The 24,198-nt window shown below is 43.5% G+C and overlaps 2 protein-coding genes across 3 annotated transcripts in view; one reads left to right on the forward strand and one right to left on the reverse strand.

The window, feature by feature from the left end:
• The window catches only part of LOC132869632 (plexin-B2-like), a 495,410-nt gene that overhangs the window by 12,834 nt on the left and 458,378 nt on the right, over positions 1 to 24,198 (forward strand). The window lies entirely within an intron of this gene.
• Positions 1 to 24,198, reverse strand: part of abcc9 (ATP-binding cassette, sub-family C (CFTR/MRP), member 9) — a 139,707-nt gene that overhangs the window by 12,656 nt on the left and 102,853 nt on the right. For both annotated transcript variants that reach the window (XM_060902921.1, XM_060902920.1), the window contains exons 21-33: positions 18,615 to 18,752; positions 18,249 to 18,374; positions 17,978 to 18,077; positions 17,614 to 17,888; positions 13,397 to 13,548; positions 11,728 to 11,797; positions 11,356 to 11,513; positions 11,167 to 11,259; positions 8,760 to 8,862; positions 8,525 to 8,635; positions 4,324 to 4,444; positions 1,841 to 1,971; positions 1,195 to 1,273 (exon numbers count right to left, since the gene is read on the reverse strand). In XM_060902921.1, the coding sequence (XP_060758904.1) occupies positions 1,195 to 1,273; positions 1,841 to 1,971; positions 4,324 to 4,444; positions 8,525 to 8,635; positions 8,760 to 8,862; positions 11,167 to 11,259; positions 11,356 to 11,513; positions 11,728 to 11,797; positions 13,397 to 13,548; positions 17,614 to 17,888; positions 17,978 to 18,077; positions 18,249 to 18,374; positions 18,615 to 18,752 (1,657 nt within the window). The remainder of the gene's footprint in view (positions 1 to 1,194; positions 1,274 to 1,840; positions 1,972 to 4,323; positions 4,445 to 8,524; positions 8,636 to 8,759; positions 8,863 to 11,166; positions 11,260 to 11,355; positions 11,514 to 11,727; positions 11,798 to 13,396; positions 13,549 to 17,613; positions 17,889 to 17,977; positions 18,078 to 18,248; positions 18,375 to 18,614; positions 18,753 to 24,198) is intronic.

The following is a 24,198-nucleotide window of genomic DNA, read 5'->3' on the forward strand; positions in this document are numbered from 1 at the left end:
CTCGCTGACCTGCTGAAAAGATTCGGCCTACTTAAACTACCGTTCAAAAGTTTGGGGTCACCCAGACAATTTTGTGTTTTCCATGAAAAGTTACACTTTTATTTACCACCATAAGTTGTAAAATGAATCGAAAATATAGTCGAGACATTTTTCTGGCCATTTTGAGCATTTAATCGACCCCACAAATGTGATGCTCCAGAAACTCAATCTGCTCAAAGGAAGGTCAGTTTTATAGCTTCTCTAAAGAGCTCAACTGTTTTCAGCTGTGCTAACATGATTGTACAAGGGTTTTCTAATCATCCATTAGCCTTCTGAGGCAATGAGCAAACACATTGTACCATTAGAACACTGGAGTGAGAGTTGCTGGAAATGGGCCTCTATACACCTATGGAGATATTGCACCAAAAACCAGACATTTGCAGCTAGAATAGTCGTTTAGCACATTAGCAATGTATAGAGTGGATTTCTGATTAGTTTAAAGTGATCTTCATTGAAAAGAACAGTGCTTTTCTTTCAAAAATAAGGACATTTCAAAGTGACCCCAAACTTTTGAACGGTAGTGTAGATAAGGTACCGCAAGATTATTTAAATGAACACGTGAACCTTGGTGACTGGATACCAAATTTTACACTGAAAACAAACAAAAAAAAACCCACCCCACTGTGTTTTATGTTTTTCATTGTTCTGTTTTATTCTATTGCTCCAAATTTGAATAATCTCAATGAGCTTAAAGTGTAGCTGCTTCACAGAAAATCAAAAGAGAGTACCGTATGACATGGACTGGAAGTCTCAACAAGGCTCATCTGAAGTGCCCGAATGCTCTAAAAGCTAATGCCTCGACATGGCATCATTGTTGCTTGTCAATGTGACAGAAACCATAAGCAGTGCAGTATAAACAAAGGAAGCAAAAGACTTGCCGAAATGTTTCTGGAGCTGGATAAAGAACCAGTGTAAGTTTGAAGAAAAAGAAGAAGTAGTAAGTGCAACTTAAATTCTGAATGTTTTCTTTTTCTGAGATCTTTTCTTTCCTTGGGAGATGAAAGCACATTCATCAAAAAATCTTAGGTGCTCTCAGCCCGCTAATCTTATCCACTTATTGAAAGAATTACTCAAAATGACAGCACACTTCAATTCCCTTCAGGAAAAAAAAGCACTACTGTAAAACAATAGGAAAGAAATATGAGGAGGCTTCACCTTCAAAAATGTCTACCATATTGAAGAAGGCCAGAGACAGCGAGGACTTTCCACTGCCTGTCCTCCCACAAATGCCCACCTGAGAGGAAAGAAAGAGCGACAGAGAGAGACAAAATAATGTTACCATGTACCATCTTTACACAGCCTATCATTTCCCAGACTGTTGTTATTAACCAGAAAGGTCTTTGTGTAAATAATATTGTCTGCACTACAGGGAAAGTGTTTTATGCACGACTCAAAGATATACTGTATAACTGAGGCATGGGTTTGATCAAAGTGATGAGACTTACAGTATGAAAAAGTGAACCTTTGGATGGCGAAGGCATGAGGAAATAAACACTGTTGTGACAAAACCGCCAGCTGGGTGATGAACTGGAGCCCATTTCATTAACATGTCACTTTAATTCCAAATGAACGTGGAACCTCTTTCTTTTCTCAATTTTGAAAATACAGCAACATTTCATTATAACTAAGAACTCATTCAAACAGTGTTTGCGAAATCACCAATGTAAGGTTTGTAGATTGGATTACATCGAAAGTTTTTCATGTGAATAGTAATATTCTGGTGTAAACCCGTATTAAGGTTGGAACAGTATCCTAAATCGTTTTGAATCTGGTATCTTGTTATCGATCCAAACAAACGTACCTTCTCACCAGGGTTGATGAAAGCATTGACGTGTTTGAGAACAGGTTTCAGCATGGGGTCATATCTCACACACAAGTCCTGGATCTTAATTTCACCATGCTGAGGCCAGTCCTCCGGAACCTGGGAGACATCTGTGGCCGAAAAGGGGACACACGGACAGTGTTGTGAGGTAATGGGAGTCCAACAAATTGTCTCATGTTTCCTCAAAAGACTTTCTTGTCATTATGTTAAGTGTATAGGGAGCAGGAAACTGTGCTAAATGGTGCCTAAAATTGCCCATGTAAATGTTTAATGTACTTTAGTTCTGCCAAGACTTTTCTTTGACAGTCTGCTTACGACAAGATACGGTGGAACACACAGAAACTCATGTCCATTTACCAAAATAGGATCTGCATGAATGAATGATTTCCAAGTACATTATCTGAACATCGAGAAAACCTTTAAAAGAACTGTTCAGACCGCTTACTTTAATTGCATAGGCAAAGTTTGTAATGTTCTCTGGAATAGCACAAACTCAGTCTCAACAACTGTTCTCCTGAGGCAAGCTGCCTTGACTGCAAGCAATGGAGAATCATGAATCACCCCAGTGGACAGGGAAAAATACAACACATGACAAGCAAGTGCTTTTAGAAGCTACAATCATCAGGACGTTCTATCTCTGGGTCCAAATTCCAAAGTTTAGTCTCTTTTGCTGCTATCGAGTCTGTCATTTTTCCATTGCATCACTGAGGAGGAGGGGGACGTGGACAGATGAGGACGTTCTTTGGCAGTCTAATGGGCTATCGTTGAAGACCTAGACATGCCCCTGCTGTACCATCTCCCTCTCGCTTCTCAATCCTTGTCCTCCCGACTCAACCCTCCATCCCTCCTCAGAGTCAAATGTTTACATTCTCAGAGAAGGCAGAGTAACGGGATATGTCAAATGGAAATTGCCTGATTGGGAAATGTTTCACACATTCCCACATGCTGATAATACAACAGGAAACAGGAAATCTGGGGTTTTCTGTGGCTGGGGTCAGTATGCCTCGTTCCACATCCAGAATTAGGCAACATTTCTCATACCAAACAATTTCTTTGATTAAGAGTCAGCAGTTGTCTCTTATGTGCTACTAGATGTGCCCTGAAGTAACAGGTCTTTAATTAGGACCCTTATTTGGAGCCTTTTTTTTTTTTAATAAACAGACACAGTTTGGTCTGCTGAACTGCTTCATTATAACACTCTGGTCATACTTCAGATCATAACAATATAACATAAGATCTTTTTTTTTCCTCCGTGCTCTCATGGAAGGCGGTCGCATCTCTGCTCACCTCTCCTCTCCTTTTTTTTTTCCTGCTTGTGCTCTTTGTTTCGTCTTGTCTGCCTATACTTTTTTTTTTGAGAGACTCTCTCTGCATTGAATTTCTAAACTAAAAAAGCATGGATTTGATAAACTGGTCTCCTAACGAAATTGACACAGTTTCTGGGTTCGGGGGAACCCACCTGTCCTGCCGGAACGTCTGTGGAGGACACTGAAGATATCTACCTATTCGGAACCATGATTACAGGAGTTTTGCTGATTGGATTAGGCATTGCCCTGGTATATCGAGGAAATCAGACAACGGTGACAGCTGTTCAAAGCCCCACAAAGCTGCCTGATATGATTGGAGTGGTGGGCAAAGCTGTTGGCACTCGGACTGTGGACATTCAGAACTTTAACCACAAAATGGTTGTTATCTCGGAGCAGCTTTCAGCTTTGCAAGGAATACGTATTTTGGAGAACAAATGGAATTGATTTGAACAGAATGGACGAAATGGACAGATATGGACGAGTGGTGTGGACGTGTAAAGACTGCATCTGTTCGAAAGACCAAACAATCTCTATCTTATCGACATTCGGCTCCCTGAACAGCACCGGCCTTGATCAAGGCCGTTGCTGGGGAAACATTTCCCCCAGAAGGTCACTGCTGGGAGACACTCTCGCATTCCTTCCCCAATTTTCCACGGTCGCCGTTTTTCACCCCCAGTGTGACAAGCGGGTGCATGACCAGCGCCACTTGCATGGCTGCAGGAGCGGACGGCTGCTTGCTTGCGCTGGGTTACCTCTACCTCCTCCCCTCCCCTCCTACCCCCTTACCCCTTCCCCCCACCCCTGATTGCCCCCTCCTTCCCCCCTTTCCCCCCCTCAAGTCCCATGTTTTAAAGTGTACTTGTGTTATTGTGTGCTTGTGCGGAGGTTTTTAAATGCTCCCACACTGTACTCCTGATAGGAGCATAGTGGGGGGAGTGTTCTTTTTTCCTCATCTTTCCTCATGTTACTACTGTGTTTCTTTTTCTTTTATCCCTGTCTTCCTGTCCTGTTCCCCCTCTGTAAGGACAGGTTGATGGTCAATTTCACTGGTAACAGTGACAATAAAGGGTTCATTCATTCATAACAAGCACACAAATCTGACACTCACCATGCTACCGTATTCTGAACACACTATTCATTATAAGACTGTTTTACCTATGGAACCATCATAGTTCTCGGACTCTGTGCTCAGGAAGCTATTAACTTTCTTCACTGCTGCCATCTGAACCTCCAGATCTGCCAGGTTCCTTATGACCCAGTTCAGATAATTAGTTACCTGTTTACAACAAAACAAACACATTGAAGAAACAAGATCAGCTCTGAGCTACTGCTCACTTACACATACCCCCCGCTCTCGCTTATATCAGAATGCAAGCAATCGAAGGAACAGGACACTTATTATGAATGGTGACTTCAACAAATAATTAACCCTGAAACAAGTAAGTAAAGAGCCGTGTCTCTCCCCAGGGATTTCAAACAGCATCCTGGTAAACTGTCATTTTGAAATGGCATTTTGCTTCTTGAAATAGCGTCAAAATCCACCCTATGTGTTTCATAAATACATTCAGTAGGTAAACAGGAAGTCGATGTGCAACAGACCTGAAAATGGTACGCATGGTATAGAACCCCAAGCTGATGCTTGGTACCAAATATCAAGCAGTTATGATTTGTAGTTGCTGAGAAGTGTTACGAAAATTTTGCAAATCCATGCCATGTTTCGTAAATAGATTCAGTTGGTAAACAGGAAGTTGATGCACGACAGACATGAAAACAGTATACATGGTATAGAACCCCAAGCTGAAGTTTGGTACCAAGTGGCTATGATTTGTGGTTGTTGAGGAAAAGGGTGTTTTGGACAGATGGAAATACAAAGATACGGATGGACAGAGGTTTAAAAAAAAAACAGTATACCCCTCCACCTCCTTCGGAGCGAGGGTATAAAAAAAAAGGAACTGTGTGATACACTCACTAAGGATTGGGTTGACAAGTTGAGTAATACACTACGAATATATACTGTACTAATCGGAAGCAAGATAGATCGTAAAGGAAGCAGGCAAATTATATTTGGTTGGTCTGGAAGTATTTCAGACCAAATCAAGCCAATTTTATTTTGATTTAATCAAAAGTTATTGCTTTCAAACCACTCTCATCACTTTTATGCTAAAGCGTAGAGGACTGTTTTAATCTCACTTCTACCGGTTTCTAAAGGAGTTCTGACCCTGGCCACTCCTGCGGTTATTTTTGTTGTCTTTAAAGCTAAAAAATATTTAAATATTTAAAAATCCTTGCACTGTAACATTTAATTCCATTGTGACCAGCATTGTGCAAAAGGGAGTATTTGGCACCATGCTTTGCACGTCACTATCCAGTCTCACTCAACTAGTTTAGAGTCAGATTAGCAGAGCATGCTAGCTGATAGAGGCCATTCCAGGATAGTTTTTGGATGTGACTGAGACTAGAGTTGAACATGGTGGAAAAAACCTCCCAGATGCTGCCGCAGACATAGCGGTATCTGGTCATTTAGCACAAAGGGCTTTTCGCACAAGTCTTTTAGCACATATCTAAAGTCCTTTCGCATAGTTGTTGTAAACAACCCTGATGATGCCCAAATGTCAAGCATTTAAGTCTAAAAATAAGCTCGATCATTAAAGCAGTGAACACACACACACAAGTAAACAGTCTTTGAGAGCAATTTGCCGCTTATAAACTCTATCACTGGTGACTTTGTGGGTGTTTTTTCCCCCAGACAATTAAATTTTGACTTGTATTTTATGTGACATGCTTTTGTTTATATTCACTGAGAAAAGTGACCTTTTTAGATGGCAAGAATTGCGTTTCTATGGATTGTTTACTCGTATCTGTGTCAGTACTGTGTATGCGTTATCGAGCCAAGTGAGATTTAAGCTTCATAAAAGCGAAGTCTGTTGATTCGCGGATTTTGTTGCCAGTAAAAATCACACGTCACAGAACATTTCTGATTAGATCTTTATAATTAGAAGCCTTTATTTGTCACATTCATTACAAACCTGGAATTCGACTGCAGCTGAACTGGTGTACTGTGTTAAATTGTTTGGAGGGAGGATTGGCGTATGGGCTCCATCAGACATGGCGATTTCGAGAGGGCGGAGTGGCAAAATAAGATTGCGCTTATTCGACTGGAATCTCAGCAACTTCCATAAAAAATTCATCAAACATTTTTAAACATGATCAGAAGGTATTTATAAGAAAGATTAAATGCTCTTATTTTTCAGACACAGTGGGTGTTATTTTTACACAGAGTGTCTTGCAAAAGTATTCATCCCCCTTGGTGTTTGTCCTGTTTTGTCGCATTATAAAATGGAATTAAAATTTATTTTTTTTTGTGGGGGGGGGGGGGGGGGGGGTTAGCACAGTTCGATTTACACCACATGCCTACAACTTTAAAGGTGCTATTTTGTTCTTTTTATTGTGACACAAACAATAATTAAGATGAAAAAAAGCAGAAATCTGGAGTGTGCATAGGTATTCAGCCCCCAAAGTCAATACTTTGTAGAGCCACCTTTTGCTGTCATTACAGCTGCAAGTCTCTTGGGGTATGTCTCTATTAGCTGAGCACATCTAGCCACTGAGATTTTTGCCCATTCCTCAAGGCAAAACTGCTCCAACTCTTTCAATTTAGATGGGTTGTGTTGGTGTACAGCAATCTTCAAGATATGCCACAGATTCCCAAATGGATTGAGGTCTGGGCTTTGATTAGGCCATTCCAAGACATTTAAATGTTTCCCTTTAAACCACTCCAGTGTAGCTTTAGCAGTATGTTTAGGGTTATTGTCCTGCTGGAATGTGAACCTTTGTCCCAGTCTCAAACCTCTGGCCGACTCAAACCGGTTTTCCTCCAGAATCACCCTGTATTTAGTGGCATCCATCTTTCCTTCAATCCTGACCAGCTTTCCTGTCCCTGCAGATGAAAAATATCCCCACAGCATGATGCTGCCACCGCCATGCTTCACTGTAGGAATGGTGTTCTCAGGGTTTTGGGTTTGTGCCACACATGGTATTTCCCATGATGGCCAAGATGATTCATTTTAGTCTCATCTGACCAGAGAATCTTCTTCCATGTGTTTGGGGAGTCTGCCACATGCTGTTGGGCAAACTCCAAACGTGTTTTCTCAAGCAATGACTTTTTTTTTCTGGCCACTCTTCCATAACGCCCCACTCTGTGGAGTGTACGGCTTAAAGTGGCCCTATGGACAGATACTCCCATCTCCACTCTGGATCTTTGTAGCTCCTTCAGTGTTATCTTTGGTGTCTTTGTTGCGTCTCTGATTAATGCCCTCCTCGCCCGGTCTGTGAGTTTTGGTGGGCGGCCTTCTCTTGTGAGGTTTGTAATGGTGCCATGTTCTCTCCATTTTGCTATAATGGATTTAATGGTGCTCCGTGGGATATTCAAAGTGTGGGATATTTTTTATAACCCAACCCTGATCTATACTTCTCCACAACTTTGTCTCTGACCTGTTTGGAGGCTCCTTGGTTTTCATGTTGCTTGCTGAGTAGTGTCGCAGAGTCAGGGTCCTTCCAGAACAGGTTGATTTATACAGACATCATGTGACACATCATGTGACACTTTGATTGCACACAGGTGGATCTTAATCAACTAATCATGTAGCTTACGAAGTGAATTGGTTGGACCAGCTCTTATTTAGAGGTTTCATATGAAAGGGGGTGAATACCTATGCACACTCCAGATTTCTATTTTTCATCTTAATTATTGTTTGCGTCACAATAAAACAACAATTTTCACCTTTAAAGTGGTAGGCATGTGTAAATCAGTTGGTGCTCACCCCCCAAAAAATCCATTTTAATTTCAGTTTATAATGGAACAAAACAGGACAGACACCAAGGGGCTGAATACTTTTGCAAGACCTGTGTAAATAGGGCTCTATTGATAAACATGAACTTCCATGCTGCACAGCTTCCGTTCCAGAATCAATGATTTCAACTGCGCCACGTCTTCCAGGTCTAGTGCATTGTAAAAACTGGGAGAGCCTTAAATAGTGTTATACAATAAACAGATTTATTATTTTGCATGTTTACTGCACCGATTTGCTTATTTTTCATCTTTAACAATGCAGCCGGAAAAAAAAAATTGATCCTGGAAATATAACTTGCTGGTTGTGTATGGCTGTTAATAAGAAGTGAGGTTTGATGCTTTTGTTGCTGTTGTTTAACAACAGTAAACAACATTTCTTCAACGTAAAACAGTTCTAAAATGTATTAAATCATAACCTGCACCGTCATAACACTTTGTATTTTAATCATGGCATAATTCCTCAATAAAATGACACACGTTAATGTGATAATTAAAATTGCATCTCACTGTAAGAGCGTATGTTAGGCCGAGTCCAACCAGACCAGGCTTGACTCCATACGAAGACATCCAGATGGCAGCTACTGCAGCTGTTAGGACAATAACAGCACCCAAATAATCCTGAGAGGAAGAAAAACAGTGCATTCACAACTTCTTATTAAGTCACAGGGCACTGATAAGACTCAATACTAGCAAGAGGCCAACCTGGTTATGTTTTTCAGTTTGTTTATTGAGTTGGACTTACTGTTCTGACTTCTAGCCACCGGTTGGCAGCAGAGAGAAAGAGGTAAGCGATGTTGTTGGTGTCAGTCAGCTCGAGCATTCTCTGCCTGAATCGTGCCTCGTGCCTGACATAAAGAATTACAATTAGCTGCTTGAAACAGAGCTACTGGATGCCTTTCTCATCAAAAGGCTTGAAACCTGGCAACACTGAGAAGCCATTTAAGACTATAAACATTTATGGTGAAAACGTGAGAAGTGTTACAAAACTGACTTGTTTCGAATTCTTCCCCATTTCCTTTACAATTTGTTCACCTGGCGATTCCTACCCACTCGCCAGCTCTCCGCTATCACATGACAGCTACTTGCTAGGGAGGGTGAGTGCTATCACGTGCTTCTTCTGAGACACGTCAAGCCAGCCAACTGCATCACATAGCAGCATAACACACTCTGAGGAAAGGGTTATCTACCCCCTTCTACATACAGTGGGGCAAAAAAAGTACTTAGTCAGTCACCAATTGTGCAAGTTCTCCCACTTAAAAAGATGAGAGAGGCCTGTAATTTTCATCATAGGTACACTTCAACTATGAGAGACAAAATGAGAAAAAAAAATCCAGAAAATCACATTGTCTGATTTTTAAATAATTTATTTTCAAATTATGGTGGAAAATAAGTATTTGGTCAATAACAAAAGTTCATCTCAATACTTTGTTATATACCCTTTGTTGGCAATGACAGAGGTCAAACGTTTTCTGTAAGTCTTCACAAGGTTTTCACACACTGTTGCTGGTATTTTGGCCCATTCCTCCATGCAGATCTCCTCTAGAGCAGTGATGTTTTGGGGCTGTCGCTGGGCAACACGGACTTTCAACTCCCTCCAAAGATTTTCTATGGGGTTGAGATCTGGAGACTGGCTAGGCCACTCCAGGACCTTGAAATGCTTCTTACGAAGCCACTCCTTCGTTGCCCGGGCGGTGTGTTTGGGATCATTGTCATGCTGAAAAACCCAGCCACGTTTCATCTTCAATGCCCTTGCTGATGGAAGGAGGTTTCACTCAAAATCTCACGATACATGGCCCCATTCATTCTTTCCTTTACACGGATCAGTCGTCCTGGTCCCTTTGCAGAAAAACAGCCCCAAAGCATGATGTTTCCACCCCCATGCTTCACAGTAGGTATGGTGTTCTTTGGATGCAACTCAGCATTCTTTCTCCTCCAAACATGACAAGTTGAGTTTTTACCAAAAAATTCTATTTTGGTTTCATCTGACCATATGATATTCTCCCAATCCTCTTCTGGATCATCTAAATGCTCTCTAGCAAACTTCAGATGGGCCTGGACATGTACTGGCTTAAGCAGGGGGACACGTCTGGCACTGCAGGATTTGAGTCCCTGGCGGCGTAGTGTGTTACTGATGGTAGCCTTTGTTACTTTGGTCCCAGCTCTCTGCAGGTCATTCACTAGGTCCCCCCGTGTGGTTCTGGGATTTTTGCTCACCGTTCTTGTGATCATTTTGACCCCACGGGGTGAGATCTTGCGTGGAGCCCCAGATCGAGGGAGATTATCAGTGGTCTTGTATGTCTTCCATTTTCTAATAATTGCTCCCACAGTTGATTTCTTCACACCAAGCTGCTTACCTATTGCAGATTCAGTCTTCCCAGCCTGGTGCAGGTCTACAATTTTGTTTCTGGTGTCCTTTGACAGCTCTTTGGTCTTGGCCATAGTGGAGTTTGGAGTGTGACTGTTTGAGGTTGTGGACAGGTGTCTTTTATACTGATAACGAGTTCAAACAGGTCCAATTAATACAGGTAACGAGTGGAGGACAGAGGAGCCTCTTAAAGAAGTTACAGGTCTGTGAGAGCCAGAAGTCTTGCTTGTTTGTAGGCGACCAAATACTTATTTTACCGAGGAATTTACCAATTAATTCATTAAAAATCCTACAATGTGATTTCCTGGATTATTTCCCCCCATTCTGTCTCTCATAGTTGAAGTGTACCTATGATGAAAATTACAGGCCTCTCTCATCTTTTTAAGTGGGAGAACTTGCACAATTGGTGGCTGACTAAATACTTTTTTGCCCCACTGTACATGAGCTCATAGCACCCTATGGTTATTGGTTGCTGTTGCTCTGATTGACAGGGAGAGACAGTATGCTGTCCTTCCCACCTAGAGAGTATGGTCAGTTGTGCTCCCTAGGCTCCTGACCATGGATGGCTGTTGCATTGTCAGGAGAAATGGTAAACAGATGAATTTAATGGAGCTGTGTAAATACATAAGTCATGGTTCCATTACGGCATCCTCCATAAAGGGATTTTTCATTCCTTGCTAATGACTTACCAGGCAGCTGGGTCTCTTGTTAGAGGTCTGAGAAGTACAAAGTCTACATTTGAATGTGAAGGAAGGTGGATATTTTCAGCACCCAGAGCACTGACCTGAACGCTCGTATGGTGGTGAGGCCTTCTGCGGTCTCAGAAAAATGGCAGAGCAAAGGAAGCTGAGTGGATTCATCTAGGTCCTGTAGATCTCTGCGACAGATGAGAGGAAGACAGCAACAGAGAGTGGAAGGTAAACAAGGTGCGAAATCTTAACACTTACTTCTGACTTTTTAGACCAGGACTCACTTTGATGCGACCCGGAAGTACTTCTGGATGAAGTAAAAGGCCACCGCGAGGGGCACCAGGGCAATAAGGAAAGCTGGTGTAACGAAAGCGATGATGCCGATGGCCGAGAGACAGAGAAGAGTGGACCGAGTGAGAGACTCCAGTGTAGGAGGAATGTGCTGCAGGGAGAGTGCAAGAGAGACACAGACAGAGGGCAAGAAATTAAGATTAGCACCAGCATGTTACATTTCTGCATGTCACAGCACACTGAGACAGGTACTCTCTTTGAGCTAGAAGCTGTACTGACATCTCCATGTGAAAGTGCTCATACTTCAGCACTGGAAGGCCACAATAGGACCAAAAGAAAAAAAAAAGTTGCTGGTTGGTTCTCACCTGATCAATAATGTTCGTATCTGCAGAGAACCGGTTGAGAATTTGACCAAGTGGGGTAATGTCAAAGAATCTGACAAGGGCAGAAATATGAAAAAAAAAGATTATTATTGTTAAACGACAACATATTATTATAGTTCTCTTCTGTATTATTAGCTCGTTCGGCCGACAGGCGAGGAGTTTATGCCATCATGTGTTGTCTGTCATCCACATTTTGCAAAAATCGCTTCTTCTCTCTCAATTCTTCACTGATTTTTATTCTGTTTGGCAGGAAGGTAGGTCTGTCTGGGTGTGTATAGCTTCTACCCAAATTTGCATAACTGCAATTAATAATGAGGATATGGACGAAGCCCTAACGAGCAGCTTCCAATCGCTTCTTCTCCCTCAATTCTTCACCGATTTTGATGCTTTCTGGCATGAAGGTAGGGGTACCTAGGGTGCATATAACTTCTACCCAGATTTGCTTAATTACAATTCTTAATGAAGTTATGGGGCGGCACGGTGGTGTAGTGGTTAGCACTGTCGCCTCACAGCAAGAAGGTCCGGGTTCGAGCCCCGTGGCCGGTGAGGGCCTTTCTGTGCGGAGTTTGCATGTTCTCCCCGTGTCCGCGTGGGTTTCCTCCGGGTGCTCTGGTTTCCCTCACAGTCCAAAGACATGCAGGTTAGGTTAACTGGTGACTCTAAATTGACCGTAGGTGTGAATGTGAGTGTGAATGGTTGTCTGTGTCTATGTGTCAGCCCTGTGATGACCTGGCGACTTGTCCAGGGTGTACCCCGCCTTTCGCCCGTAGTCAGCTGGGATAGGCTCCAGCTTGCTTGCGACCCTGTAGAACAGCATAAAACGGCTAGAGATAATGAGATGAGAATGAAGTTATGGACTTAATGAGTAGTTCAACAAAAATCACTTCTTCTTGGTCAATTTCTTGCCGTTTTGGATTCTTTCTGGCGAATGCGTAGGTATTCCAAGGGTGTATATAGCTTCTATATGTAGCTTGTATGTAGTGTGTATAGCTTGCAACATTTATTGTGCAAGGTGGCCCACTTTCGATCGTTCATTCTGGACTAGATGGAGCTGGAGTGAGCTACGCCGTAATTGATGGTCTCGTTATTATCTCATCTCATTATCTCTAGCCGCTTTATCCTGTTCTACAGGGTCGCGGGCAAGCTGGAGCCTATCCCAGCTGACTACGGGCGAAAGGCGGGGTACACCCTGGACAAGTCGCCAGGTCATCACAGGGCTGACACATAGACACAGACAACCATTCACACTCACATTCACACCTACGGTCAATTTAGAGTCACCAGTTAACCTAACCTGCATGTCTTTGGACTGTGGGGGAAACCGGAGCACCCGGAGGAAACCCACGCGGACACGGGGAGAACATGCAAACTCTGCACAGAAAGGCCCTCGTCGGCCACGGGGCTCGAACCCGGACCTTCTTGCTGTGAGGTGACAGCGCTAACCACTACACCGCCGTGCCTCATTATTATTATTATGGAGCAGACTCCTTTTCTCCATCCTCCAGTAACCTCATCGATGGGTAGCTAACTTTCTCCTCAGTTTAACACATGCAGCATTCTCAAGCAAGTACCTCTCTACTGTGATAATTACAAAATAACCAAACAAATAAATGTATTCCAAGTGAAGTAGTGTCTCAACGTGTGTGTGTACCGAAGAGGTGCATGGATGATCTTGTCGAGTAAGTTATGGTGCAGATTAGAGGCAGCAGCCAGACCCAAAAACTCAACAGTCAGAGAAGTGATAAGACAGAGGACTATTCCTGCTCCACAGAGAATAACGAACACAGGCACATAGGCTTGATGCTGTGAGGGGGAGAAAAAACAACACACAAATGAACATACAAAATCCTAACAAATCAAAACAATACAATATATCACACAAAATATGGAAACACCTACCAAAATGACAAAACACCACAAAATTTGACCTTTTGTTCTCAAGTTCTCTTAACAAAAGTAAACATTTTCATAATAACAAACAAATATTACAAGTAACCAGAGTAAATCATTTTAAAATATCATCAATATTTGGTATGGAACCCCTTGACTCTGAAGTGCACTGACATGATCAGGCATGCTGCCATAAAGTTTATGAATAAAATCAAGTGGAATTGATCTCCATATGTCTTGCAACACTTCCCAGAGCTGTGGCAGGTTTGAAGGAGCCCTTTTCACCTTCTCTCGCTCTATGTAGGTCCAGACTTGCTCAATTATATTCATGTCAGGACTTTGGGCTGGCCAACCATGAATTGCCAAGCTGCCATCTTGTTCTTTGTTTTGTAAATACTGTTCAACCACCCTGGCTGTGTGTTTTGGGTCATTATCTTGCTGGAAGATAAAGTTGTTGCCAATGAGAGCTCTTCCAGAAAGCACAGCATGATGGATAAGGATTTGCCTGTGAGGGTCCCATCTATTTTGTAGAGATGACCAACTCCATTGTAGGTGATGGCTCCCCATACTTGCAGGGCCCCTCCGCCATGTTTTGCCATGGGAGACATATGCCGCTTTTCCACTACCAACGCGGCTGAGTTGGGCTGAGTCGAGCTGAGTGGGGCTGTTGGAGTTGCATTTCGACTACAACCGCGCTGAACCGTGCTGGCTGGAAGTGGGTGGACACATTGGGTGGAGTTAGCGAAAGTGGGTGGACATCACGTGATGTCGTTAGGCGGCGCAAACAGTGACATCAGTGATCTTTTAAGCGGTAGTCTCACGACCCGGATAGTAAACAATAAACATGGAGTCGTTAGTGTTGCTGGTCTTGGTGCTGTGGCTTGTTGTCACCGACAACGCCAACAGATACTGGCAAGAGCGTATAGATGAGGCGAGGCGCATAAGGCTTCAGAAATTCTCGTAATTCGTAATTATTCTTCTTCCGGGTTTACGGTGTTTACAGATCCCAGCGTGCTCGCGGGGCATGTGTGGGCATGTGAGGACACTCCTCCTCACCAATCAGTGCACAGGGGAGTGTCTCCTCACGCCCCTAGCCCCACTCGGCTCGGTTTGGCTCGCTTCAGCCCTACTCCAAAACCGTGCGAGTTTTGGGTGCTAAGCAGGGCTGAAGCGAGCTGAGTCGTGCTGCTCTAAGGTAGTTGAAACGCGAGCCATGTCGGGCTGAAGTGAGCTGAAAAAGGGTAGTGGAAAAGGGCCAATACAGTTTGCCTTGTATCTTTCTCACTTTCTGCACCTGATATACTGTCGCATAGCATTGCCAAATAATTCAAATTTCTTCATCTGAGAACATCACCCCTTTCCACTGCTCAGAAGTCCAACCCCTGTGAATTTTCACCCAGTTAAGTCTCTTCTGCTTATTTCCACCTCTCAACAAAGGTTTGCGCACTGACACATGATCTTTGAGACCTTCTGCTGAGAGCGTCTTCCTAGCCAGTCATGGGTAGACATCCTTGCCTGTAGCATCTTGGAGGTCCTGTGCCAGTTCCTTGCTGGATTTTTCCTCTCTTGTAGGGATGTAGTCCTGAGGTACTGGACATCAGCTTTAGTCAATGTTTTCTTCCTTTCTCCGCCTGAAATGTTCGTGAAGTTCCCAGTCTTCTGGTGACGCTGGAGGCATTTCCAGACAGCACTGTGGGTCACATGCAGTTTCTTTGCTATGGCTCGGTATGAATGGCCCTCCACCCTTAAAACCTTCATCCTAATACGCTGCTCTTCTGTAGTTTCTCTCTCTGGTGCCATTTCTGCCTGTTGCCTGGCTGTGGTCAGAGGATAAATACTTTTTCTCATCTCATCTCATTATCTGTAGCCACTTTATCCTGTTCTACAGGGTCGCAGGCAAGCTGGAGCCTATCCCAGCTGACTACGGGCGAAAGGCGGGGTACGGTACACCCTGGACAAGTCGCCAGGTCATCACAGGGCTGACACATATGCCCCTTTTCCACCAAAGCAGTTCCAGGGCTGGTTCGGGGCCAGTGCTTAGTTTGGAACCGGGTTTTCTGTTTCCACTGACAAAGAACTGGCTCTGGGACCAGAAAAACCGGTTCCAGGCTAGCACCAACTCTCTGCTGGGCCAGAGGAAAGAACCGCTTACGTCAGCGGAGGGGCGGAGTTGTTGTTAAGACCAACAACAATAACAAGACCGCGCAAGATCGCCATTTTTAAGCGACGAGAAGCAGCAGCTGTACAAACGTGAAGTCATCCATTATTATTGTTGTTGCTGCTGCTGCTTCTTCTGTGTTGTTTTTGCTTCGATATTCGCGCCAAGGTTTATGCAAACGTAGCGACGTAATTGACGTATACAGCGACGTAATGATGTGGCTTCCCTTAGCACCCCGAGCTATGGAAAAGCAAACTGGTTCTCAGCTGGCTCGCAAGTTGAATGAGTTGTGAACCAGCACCAGCCCCGAACCAGCCCTGGAACTAATTTGGTGGAAAAGGGGTAATAGACACAGACAACCATTCACATTCACGGTCAATTTAGAGTCACCAGTTAACCTAACCTGCATGTCTTTGGACTGTGGGGGAAACCGGAGCACCCGGAGGAAACCCATGTGGACACGGGGAGAACATGCAAACTCCGCACAGAAAGGCCCTCGCCAGCCACGGGGCTCGAACCCGGACCTTCTTGCTGTGAGGCGACAGCGCTAACCACTACACCACCGTGCCGCCCTTAAATACTTTTTCTAATGAATTATTTGTAGAAACCACATGATTTAGTTAATGGTTTTCACCAATGGAATAATTAGCATATCATGGTAGGATTGCCCAACAAGGAGTGATTAAGGTTTCTGGGGCTAAACTAGACAAAAAGAGACACTATTTCCAATATTTTTATGATGTTTATCACACAACGATGGTCAAAATTGCTAAATATAGTGTTTTCGTGGTTAAAGTATAAAATTGAGGTTAAAAGGTGTCTCTGTATGTTCATAATGTATTTCAGCTGCCTTCAGTGCAGATCCTGATATCATTTGCACTGATATAAGTATGCAAAATCAATCTTTTCTTAGGTGTTTCCATATTTTGTGCCAGTACTGTATATATAAAAACAGATGATTTTTAAAATCAGGTCACTCTAGATTTACATAGGTAAATTAGGGAATTAGGTCGACATTCTTAAAAGGGATTTTTTTTTTGGGGGGGGGGGTCATTAAAAAAAATACGGGGCTTGGATTTTTAGGGCGTTCATACACTTCGACAACCATGCTCAATTCACCTTTCCCCCTCGTTTCTCACTCACACCACCCCCTTTATATCTTCTATCCTCTTATACCTCTCTACCCAGAATTACACTTACTGTATAAACCTGTCTTTCTGGCTGGCTGTTTAATTAATTTGCGCTAGCAGCGCTGGTGCAAATTGTTACTCTCACTCAGGATCTTTCTACTTTTTTATTATTATTACATTTTTAGGACACTATTTCTCCCTCACTTTTCAACCAATCATCACCAAATTTCACATGAAGACTACCTCTGGGCTGAATTAACTTGCTATGACTTTTGGTGCCGATCTGGATCAATGAACCAGAATGTTCAATGAAAAACTGGGCATTTTTCGTCACTAAGCGTCATTCTCTGTCTCTTACCGTTCCGGATCTATAGACTACAGTGACCAGACGTTCCGGTTTGTAAGAGCTAGCGCAAATCACTGTGACTTTAGTCACAGTCTCTATCTAGTTTAATTTGATTCCCCACCACCACCACCACCACCACATGTTTCCCATGTTTCCTTACTGGGAAACATTCCACTAGATAACTTAATCCTAACCCTAAATCCTAATTCATCGAGTTAAATCTAGAATCACCTAGGTGAATCCAGATTCACCTGATTTCAAAAATGACCTGTAACATATACACTTAAATTAAATAACTTTCTCCTTATTGTATCCACTCATTTCATTCATGTTGTTCACCTCACCTCGGCCCTGTCCTCCTGAGTGTACTTGGTGGTGTTGGCGTCCAGGTTGACAATGAAATCACTGATATTCTTTTGGCTTGAGGAGGTCCATGCTGCCAGCCAGTAATCAATGGCCACCATGACAGAGTGCTTGGCCAGCTTGGATGCGACCATCATGAAAACCAAGAGAAAGCCGCCAGAGGACAAATAACACCAGCAAACCCTCCATGGGATTTTTGAACGGCGGTTAGTGGTAGTGGACATGTTGTCGTCGTCATCTTCCTCCTCTTGCTCTTCTGTGGGAAAAAAAATTAAAAAGAAAATAAGCCTATGATAAGAAATGGATGTGTCATGAAAGAGCTGTAGGAGAAGCTGAAGAAATGACCTTCATCTTCATCATCAATCTGGTTCTTGGCTTCTCTTGAATAGAAAGCCCTTCTCAGCGTTTTCCTTTCAAGAGTAGTCTGACTCTCAAAATCTGTGTCCTGGAATATATCAAGAGTGACGTCACATCTTGGAAAGCCCACAACCAGCATAAAGCACATTACCTGCACATTTAGTGGCACTTTCTGCCCATGCTACTGGAAAAGCATCCAACTAAAGATGCTGGGTGTCAGTTTAAATGGAAGTGTGGAATATGAGTGAAGTAGCCTGACCTTCTCCAGCTCCTGGTCCTGCCTGTTCATGAGGGTCTTCCAGTGCTCATAGAGCTCCACATCATGTGTCTGGATGTCCTTCAGTGTCCCCTCTCTCAACACAGAGCCATCCTTCATTGCTATGATCTGACAAGCAGAAACGCGACAGAAAGTCATAAACAGCCCAGGAAATACAAAAAGAAGAAAGAAAAAAGTAAAAAGTGCCAACTTGACTATAACTCAAGACTTTTCTTGGAAATGCTTCGATAGATATTGGTTCCTTGTCAATAAAAATAAGCTACTGACCCAGTAAAACCTGAGCAGGATCATAGTTTCAAGCAAGTCACTGAGTTTGAAAAATATTTTCCACAATCTACTGACACTGACCCAGTCTGCATGAATGAGGTACTGCAGTTTGTGTGTAACCAGGACCACAGTGCGCTTATCATCCTGCAGGAAATTGAGAATGCCCTCCTGCATGAGATGGTCACTGAGATGGATGTCCAGAGCAGAAAACGGGTCATCCTACAGGGGGACGAGATGCATATTTCCAACACTTTTTCTCAGCATAGTGAATGTGGAGCCACTGGTAGTTCTTATTATATTAAAAATAACAATTCTAAAGCACGCTGCATTGTTTAGTATATTTTATTACTTGACGTCATTACGGATGTGTTATCTGGACATAATTAAGATACTGAATGAAAGGACGATAATTATTATCAGGTGGGCTGGGAAGACATTTCAACAGCCAGCATCTGATGTAAAATTGTACTGATTAGGCTTTTGTCTACATTATTACAGCAGTTAATGATCTAATTCTTTGACAACGCTTGAGATTTACTTACTCTGTGAGGAAATGACACTTTGCTAGCAAAGTTTTAGGCATCTTTAAGCAGACTAAATATTGTTACCACCATATTCATTAAACTGACCTCCTTACCCAATGTGATTTTTGTAGGAAAATAGCCTAGGCAACATTACAAGTAACTAAAAACATAAAAATAGTTTTGTGACACATATTCATTTGTTAAATTGAAGAGTTTAAGTTTGCTATAGAAGACTTTCAAGTGATGTCATCACAGCTGCGGATTTGTTTACCGGGCAAGCTTTGTGTTTGCCAGCGACAGGCGCAAGTGTACGCAAGTGATTGTAAGCCAAATTCAGTAAACATCTACAGATAAACTTGTAGAAGTTACATCTAAATAAACAATGCCAGAGACCTGTAGTGCTTTTGGATGTAATAACAGATGTGGACTCTTAACCGCTTCCTGGCGAACCCAGAAAGACGAGAAAAATGGTGAGCTGCAGTTAAACAGGAAGAAGAATATTCCCGTGTGTGGAGAAAATTTTATATCGGGTTAGTATGAAAGTTCTGTGCAACATTAAATTGTATATCTGGATGTGGGCTTTGGATGTAATATATTTTATTAGACCTAATGCTTGGCTCGACTAGCTGCATGTTTGTTATGTACTGATAGTGCAGACTCGGCTAAACACCATAAAATATGTGAGCTTACCTTTTCATAATAAGGTGCAGTGTCCTGAAAAGTATTTATCCCCCTTGGTGTTTGTCCTGTTTTGTTGCATTACAAGCAGGAATTAAAATGGATTTTTGGGGGTAAGCACCATTTGATTTACACCACATGCCTACCACTTTAAAGGTGAAAATTATTGTTTTATTGTGATACAAACAATAATTAAGATGAAAAAACAGAAATCTGGAGTGTGCATAGGTATTCACCCCGTTTCATATGAAGCCCCTAAGTAAGAGCTGTTCCAACCAATTCACTTCGTAAGTCACATAATTAGTTGATTAAGATCCACCTGTGTGTAATCAAAGTGTCACATGATGTGTCACATGATGTCTGTATAAATCAACCTGTTCTGGAAGGACCCTGACTCTGCAACACTACTAAGCAAGCAACATGAAAACCAAGGAGCCTCCAAACAGGTCAGAGACAAAGTTGTGGAGAAGTATAGATCAGGGTTGGGTTATAAAAAATATCCCAAACTTTGAATATCCCAGGGAGCTCCATTAAATCCATTATAGCAAAATGGAAAGAACATGGCACCACTACAAACCTGACAAGAGAAGGCCACCCACCAAAACTCACAGAACGGGCAAGGAGGGCATTAATCAGAGATGCAACAAAGACACCAAAGATAATACTGAAGGAGCTGCAAAGAGCCACAGCGGAGATGGGCGTATCTGTCCATAGGACCACTTTAAGCTGTACACGCCACAGAGTGGGACTTTATGGACGAGTGACCAGAAAAAGTCATTGCTTAAGAAAACACGTTTGGAGTCTGCCCAACAGCATGTGGGATGGTGTGTCACCCTCCTGTCTGAAGGTCTGTGCTGATCAGCTGGCTCCCATCTTCACCCAGATCTTCAATAGATCCCTGGAGCTGTGTGAAGTCCCCTCATGCTTCAAACGCTCCACAATAATCCCGGTTCCCAAGAAAACCACCATCACAGGACTGAATGACTACAGGCCTATAGCTCTCACATCTGTAGTCATGAAGTCCTTCGACAGACTGGTGGTGTCACACCTGAAGGTCATCACAGACCCCCTGCTGGACCCCCTGCAGTTTGCCTACCGGGCAAACAGGTCAACGGATGATGCAATCAATATGGGACTGCACTACATCCTGCAACACCTTGACTCTGCAGGGACGAATGCCAGGATTCTGTTCATGGACTTCAGTTTGGCATTCAACACCATTGTTCCAGACATCCTCCACACCAAGCTCACCCAGCTCACTGTGCCCTCCTCCACCTGTCAGTGGATTACAAACTTCCTGACTGACAGGAAGCAGCAGGTGAGGATGGGGAGCATCATATCCAGCACTCGGACTGTCAGCACTGGCGCCCCCCAAGGGTGTGTGCTCTCCCCACTGCTCTTCTCCCTTTATACCAACGACTGCACCTCAAGAGACCCGTCTGTTAAACTCCTGAAATTTGCAGACAATACGATGGTCATCGGCCTCATCCGGGACGGTGACGAGTCTGCATACAGACGGGAGGTTGAACGGATGGTCTGGTGGTGCGGTCAGAACATTCTGGAGCTGAACACGCTCAAAACTGTGGAGATGACAGTGGACTTTAGGATGACCCCCTCACTCTGCTGCCCATCACCATCACCAACAACACTGTGACTGGCGTTGAACGCTTCAGGTTTCTGGGTTCCACAATCTCTCAGGACTTAAAGTGGGAGACAAACACAGTCACTATCATCAAAAAGGCTCAGCAGAGGTTGTACTTTCTGCACCAGCTCAGGAAGCTCAACCTGCCTAAGGAGCTGCTGACACAATTCTACTCTGCCATCATTCAGTCTGTTCTTTGCTCTTCCATCATTGTTTGGTTTGGATCGGTCACCAAACAGGAGAAGAACAGACTGCAACAGACAATAAGGTCTGCAGAGAAAATTATTGGTGTCAACCTGCCCTCCATCCAAGACTTATACTTGTCCAGAGTCAGGAAACAGGCAGGTAACATCTCTGCGGACCCATCACACCCTGGTCGCAATCTGTTTAATCTTCTCCCCTCAGGGAGGCGATATAGATCTCTGTATGCAAAAACAACCAGACACAAGAACAGTTTCTTCCCTCAGGCTGTCTCTGTGATGAACAGCTAAAATCCAGATTCATATATCAGTAATATCACTTGCAAAATATCTGCACACTCATACTGTCATTCTGTGCACACTGTTACTTATATTTATACTTATTTAAATTTACTATTCATCTTTGCACTATGCACCATATTGCACCAAAAGGGAAATCCTTTCTGTGATGAACAGCTAAAATCCAGATTCATATATCAGTAATATCACTTGTAAAATATCTGAACACTTATACTGTCATTCTGTGCACACTGTATACTTTATATTTATTTAACTATTCCATACTTGACTTACCTGGATTACTTTGCACTATGCACCTATTTTTGTTGTTGTTGTTTGCTTGTTTGTTTGTTTTGTGTATACGCTTTTTTTTTAATCTGTTTTGTACCCCGCCTTTCACCCGTAGTCAGCTGGGATAGGCTCCAGCTTGCCTGCGACCCTGTAGAACAGGATAAAGCGGCTAGAGATAATGAGAAATGAGATGTTTTGTACTATGAGAGCTAAGTGAACCGGAGTCAAATTCCTCGTGTGTGTCCACATACCTGGCAATTAAAGTGTTTCTGATTCTGAAAAAAAAAAAAAAACACCACATGGAAGAAGATTCTCTGGTCAGATGAGACTAAAATGAATAATCTTGGCCATCATGGGAAATGTCATGTGCCGCGTAAACCCCAACACCCTGAGAACACCATTCCTACAGTGAAGCATGGTGGTGGCAACATCATGCTGTGGGGATATTTTTAATCCGCAGGGGCAGGAAAGCTGGTCAAGATTGAACGAAAGATGGGATGGCACTAAATACAGGGCGATTCTGGAGGAAAACCTGTTTGAGTCGGCCAGAGGTTTGAGACTGGGATGAAGGTTCACATTCCAGCAGGAGAATGACCCTAAATATACTGCTAAAGCTACACTGGAGTGGTTTAAAGAGAAACATTTAAATGTCTTGGAATGGCCTAATCAAAGCTCAGACCTCAATCCAATTAAGAATCTGTAGCATAGGGGGCATTGTGGCTCAGTTGGATAAGGCGCCATACCATAAATCCAGGGACCCGGGTTCGATTCCGACCCGAGGTCGTTTCCTGATCCCTCCCTGTCTCTCTCCCGCTCATTTCCTGTCTTTACACTGTCCTATCCAATAAAGGTGAAAAAAGCCCAAAAAATATCTTAAAAAAAAGAATCTGTGGCATAACTTGAAGATTGCTGTACACCAACACAACCCATCTAACTTGAAGGAGTTGGAGCAGTTTTGCCTTGAGGAATGGGCAAAAATCCCAGTGGCCAGATGTGCTCAGCTAATAGAGACTTGCAGCAAAATGTGGCTCTACAAAGTATTGACTTTGGGAGGTGAATACCTATGCACACTCCAGATTTCTATTTTTTCATCTTAATTATTGTTTGTGTCACAATAAAACAACAATTTTCACCTTTAAAGTGGTAGGTATGTTGTGTAAATCAAATGGTGCGAACCCCCCAAAAATCCATTTTAATTCCTGCTTGTAATGCGACAAAACAGGACAAAGGGGGATGAATACTTTTGCAAAACACTGTCTCGTCTTCTTCTGCTTATCCGGGACCGGGTCGCGGAGGCAGCAGTCTAAGCATGGAAGCCCAAACTTCCCTTTCCCCAGACACCTCGGCCAGCTCCTCGGGAAGAACACCGAGGCGTTCCCAGGCCAGCCGAGAGACATAGTCCCTCCAGCGTGTCCTGGGTCTTCTCTGGGGCCTCCTCCCGGGGGGACATGCCTGGAACACCTCCCCAGGGAGGCGTCCAGGAGGCATCCGAAAAAGATGCCCGAGCCACCTCAGCTGGTTCCTCTCGATGTGGAAGAGCAGCGGCTCTACTCCGAGCTCCTCCCGAGTGACTGTGCTTCTCACCCTATCTCTAAGGGAGCGCCCAGCCACCCTGTGAAGGAAACTCATTTCAGCCGCTTGTATCCGCGATCTTGTTCTTTCTGTCATTACCCAAAGCTCATGACCATAGGTGAGAGTCGGAACATAGATCGACCGGTAAATTGAGAGCTTCACCTTTTGGCTCAGCTCCTTCTTCACCACGACGGACCGGTAAAGCGACCGCATCACTGCGGAGGCTGCACCGATCCGCCTGTCGATCTCACGCTCCATCCTTCCCTCACTCGTGAACAAGATCCCGAGATACTTAAACTCCTCCACTTGAGGCAGGACTTCTCCACCAACCTGGAGAGGGCAAGCCACCCTTTTCCGGTCGAGAACCATGGCCTCGGACTTGGAGGTGCTGATTCTCATCCCAGCCGCTTCACACTCGACTGCAAACCGCCCCAGTGCATGCTGAAGGTCCTGGTTTGAAGAAGCCAACAGGACAACAT

Source organism: Neoarius graeffei, chromosome 21 (genome assembly GCF_027579695.1).
Source record: "Neoarius graeffei isolate fNeoGra1 chromosome 21, fNeoGra1.pri, whole genome shotgun sequence".
In the NCBI taxonomy this organism is placed as follows: domain Eukaryota; kingdom Metazoa; phylum Chordata; class Actinopteri; order Siluriformes; family Ariidae; genus Neoarius; species Neoarius graeffei.